The sequence below is a fragment of the Penaeus japonicus genome, unplaced genomic scaffold (assembly GCF_977035675.1).
Source record: "Penaeus japonicus unplaced genomic scaffold, GWHDUDI00000001_assembly GWHDUDI00000024, whole genome shotgun sequence".
Lineage (NCBI taxonomy): Eukaryota > Metazoa > Arthropoda > Malacostraca > Decapoda > Penaeidae > Penaeus > Penaeus japonicus.
In genome coordinates, this window is record NW_028234426.1 from 17,923,096 (window position 1) to 17,928,095 (window position 5,000).

The following is a 5,000-nucleotide window of genomic DNA, read 5'->3' on the forward strand; positions in this document are numbered from 1 at the left end:
AGTCATGGTTTGGTCCATCATATCTGCACAAGGTACAGGTCGTTTAGAGATCGTGGATGGTGCTCTGAATCAAGACGGATACCTTTAGATAATAAATAAACGCCTGGTACCCCAATTACGTGAATGGCTTCCTGACAATAACGGAATATTCATGCATGACGGGGCCCCATGTCACAAAGCCAGCAGAGTTTCTAGTCATCTAAAAGATCTTAACATCAAAGTGCTTGATTGGCCTGGAAATAGCCCAGATATGAATCCTATTGAAGGTTTATGGAGACTTAAAAGATGAAGTCAGCAAAATTGAATGTACCAACAGAGTACAGCTCATCCAGCAGTTGATAGAGGTTTGGCACAGAAATCCAGATATCAGGAACAAAGCACAAGGCTAAATTAGAAGCATGCCAAGACGTGTTGAAGCAGGTATTAGAGCCAAAGGAGGTCCCACAAAATACTGAGATGATATATGTATAAAGGAAAAACAATAAAACATATTTACTGTCTAAAAATTTCCCTCTGTCTATTAATTTTCCCAGTACTGTATATATATATATATATATATATATATATATATCTATATATATATATATATATATTATATTATATATATATATATATATTATATATATACATATATATATATATATATATAATATATATATATATATATAAATATCTATTATATAATATATATATATATATATATATATATATATATATATATATATATATATATATATATATATACGTATATATATATATATATATATATTATATATATATACATATATATATATATATATATATATATATATTAATATATATATATATATATACATATATATTTATATGTTATATATGTTTATGTATGTATATAAGTATATGTTTATATATATATATATTATATATGTTTATATATATTTAAAAGGATATATTTATATATATATGTATATATATATATATATAATATATATATATTTGTATATATATATATATATATTTATTTAGATAGTTATATAGTTATGTATAGTTATTTTCTTTTTTTTCTCTCCTTCATTTCAGTGGAACACCAGATGGTGTAGAAGTGACAGTCGTCCCAGCCACGGGACAGAATATTGAAGAGCAACATGTGAGAGTGACCCTTGTCCTATCTTTACCACCTGAGTATCCAGATAGTTCACCAAGTATCACACTCAGGTTTGTAACATGTGACTTAACCTCTTACAGACTGGTGATAGACTTACTTGCCTAGTCTCTTGAATTGGTTATATTTCAAAGCTAGGCAGCTTCATGCAATTTACCTTGACTTTTCCCACTCATTGTCTGTCACTCATCATAAATCTAGAGCCATTTTTGTGTTCTATTTTTGTGTGGTTAAATTTATTGAGAGACATGTATGTGTCAAATGACATGCTTTATCAGTATTGCAGTTGACTAAAATTGTAGTATAGGGTCCATATCAGCTCATTATTTTCCATATACTCAGTGTGATAGAAGTATTGCTGTTTTATGGGAGGACAAAAAGCAACTTTATTTTTTTGGTATTCTTGTACTGTCATGAACAAATACGAAAAATATAACAATTCGCAATGAAGATAACTTGAAGAGGTAAGGAAGAGGAAGGAAAGATATATTTATGATTGTGAGTGCCGTGGTAAAAGGCATCCCTACTGGCACAGGGGCATATTGTAGACACTGGACAGGGTTTTGGTCAGCTTCCTCTTCTCTTTTTGCATATATATATATATATATATATATATATATATATATATATATATATATATATATATATATATATATCTACATGTCTACATATTTACATATCTACATATCTACATATCTACATATCTATATATCTATATATCAATATATCTCTATATCTATAAATATATTTATAAATATATCTATAAATATATCTATAAATATGTCTATATCTATATATAGATCTATATATATATATATAGATATATATTTATATCTATATATATCAATATCTATATCTATCTATCTATCTATCAATATCTATATATTTTTATATCTTTACATCTATATATCTATAAATATATATATATATATATATATATATATATATATATATATATATATATATATACCTTTATATATATCTATATATCTATATATCCTTATCTATATATGGTTATATCTATATATCTATAAATATATCTATATATATCAATATATATATCAATATCTAACTATCTATCTATATCTAACTATCTATCTATATCTATCTATGTCTATATATCTATCTATGTCTATATATCTATCTATATCTATCTATCTCTATCTCTATCTCTATCTCTATCTCTCTATCTCTTATCTCTCTATCTCTCTATCTCTCTATCTCTCTATCTCTCTATCTCTCTCTCTATCTCTCTATCTCTCTCTCTCTCTCTCTCTCTCTCTCTCTCTCTCTCTCTCTCTATCTCTCTATCTCTCTATCTCTCTATCTCACTCTCTCTCTCTTTCTTTCTATCTCTCTTTCTCTCTCTCTCTCTCCCTCTCTCTCTCTATCTATCTATCTTTATCTCTCTCTCTCTCTCTCTCTCTCAGCTCTCTCTCCTCTCTCTCACTCTCTCTCCTTCTCTCTTCTTTCTCTCTCTTCTCTCTCTCTCTCTCTCTCTCTCTCTCTCTCTCTTCTCTCTCTCTCTCTCTCTCTCAATCTCTTTCTCTCTCTTCTCTCTCTTCTCTTCTCCCGCTTCTCTCTTTCTCTCTCTTTCTCTCTCTCTCTCTCCTCTCACTCTCTCTCTCTCTCTCTTCTCTCTCTCCTTACCTATCGTCTCTCTCTCTCTCTTCTCTCCCTCTCTCTCATCTCTCTCTCTCTCTCTCTCTCTCTCGCCCCTCGCTCGCTCTCTCTCTCTATATATATATATTATATATATATATGTATGTATGTTAATTATGTATAGATGTGTATTATGAATATATATATATATATATAATATATGATATATATATAAACATAATTACATATACACTATACATAATACATATGTATGTATATACATATATATACATATATAATACATATATATACATATATATATATAATATATATATATATATATATATAATATATATATATATATATATACAATATACATACAAAAAATATACATATTCATATACATATACATATACATATACATATACATATACATATACATATACATGCATACATACATACATACATACATACATACATACATTCATACATGCATACATATAAAAATATATACAAATATACTCACAAACACACACGCACATACGTATATATATATATGTATATATATATATTTATATATATATATATTTTATATATGTATATGTATATATTATATGTATATATATATATATATTATATATTATATATATATATTATATATATTTATATATATATATATATATATATATTTGGATACATACTTAAATATCTACATACATATATACATAGATATGTATTCATATGTATATATCTATGCAAATAGATATAGATATAAATATATATTTACATGTAATGTATATGTGTGTATATAAAAATTTATATATATATATTAATATATATATATATCTATATATATATTAAGATATATAATATATATATATATATATATGTAAATATATATTTATTGATTTATTTATATTTATATATATAATATAAACTGAATATAAATATATATATATATCTACTATAAATATATATAATATATAGTTATATAATATATATAACAATAAACATATACATAGACATATACAATATGCATATAATAATATATTTATATTTATATTTTATATTTATATTTATATTTACATTTATATTTAATTTACATAATAAATACATATGAATAGCATATCCTATCTATGTATATCATTAAGTAGATTATGTAAGTATATATATAAGGTATATATATTATATATGTATATATAGCTATATAGTAACTCTATATATATATAGTTATGTATATTTATATTTATATATATATATATATCAATATATATATATATATATATATATTATATATATATATGTGTGGTGTTGTGTGTGTGTGTTGTGTGTGTGTGTATACATACACACACACACACACACACACACACTCGCGCCTCGCGCGCGTGTATATATGTGTATATATATATAGTAATAATAGACGTATGTATGGATATATAAACGCACATTCATTTCGTCCATAAAGAGCATAATTGTAGGAACTACACTTTGGCAGACGAGGCATCTACTGATATAAACTGTAGACACCTTGCGATTTATCAAAGCACAACGTATAATCCGATGTTGACAAATTTCCTTGATATTCCGATAATTTCATCACATATTTACGATAATAGGTATATTACATGACATTTTTGTTCACCGCTGTCTGCTTACTATAACTACGGAATGGATATAAGCGACTACCGCTTTTTATGTAAAATATTTTATCATAAGTTAGATCTCAATAAAACTGAGATGTGTCATATAATAGTGTCAGTAACTTCATACAGGATTTAATAAACCCTTTTCCAAAATGATGGATTTGAACCTCCTCTTGCCTCTGGCCATCGTAAAAGCATCAAGTGTTGAGGATTCAGATTTGGCGAGCGCACATCCCTGGAGCAGTAGCATGGATGACTCGAGTGCGCAGGCACAGTACTGTCTGCACAACCTAGCTCACAACAAATACGATGGGCAGGTTACAGTTAATCACTCGTGGAATGGATCACACATAATAAGATTCTGAAGATGAGCAACCAGTAATGCAGCGTAATATTTTAAAGAATATTATGCGAAAATAAGTTATAATATTGATTTACATGCCAAGATAAAGGCGTGTCTTGTGGCACATCGTCTGCCTATTTGCATAGGTGAAAACTGGGCGTATTTGTGGGCATTGATTATATTGAAACTGCACAGTTAGATAGCAAACAATTATTTAGGTTAGCACTAACTTAATCAAACAAGATCCCTTGCATAACAAATGGTCCAACTG

General features: G+C 26.7%; 1 protein-coding gene across 1 annotated transcript in view; it reads left to right on the top strand.

Moving 5' to 3' along the window:
• The window catches only part of LOC122244276 (E3 ubiquitin-protein ligase RNF25), a 52,634-nt gene that overhangs the window by 8,975 nt on the left and 38,659 nt on the right, over positions 1 to 5,000 (top strand). The window contains exon 3 of the mRNA XM_086550788.1: positions 1,060 to 1,194. Coding sequence (XP_086406914.1) covers positions 1,060 to 1,194 — 135 coding nt within the window. The remainder of the gene's footprint in view (positions 1 to 1,059; positions 1,195 to 5,000) is intronic.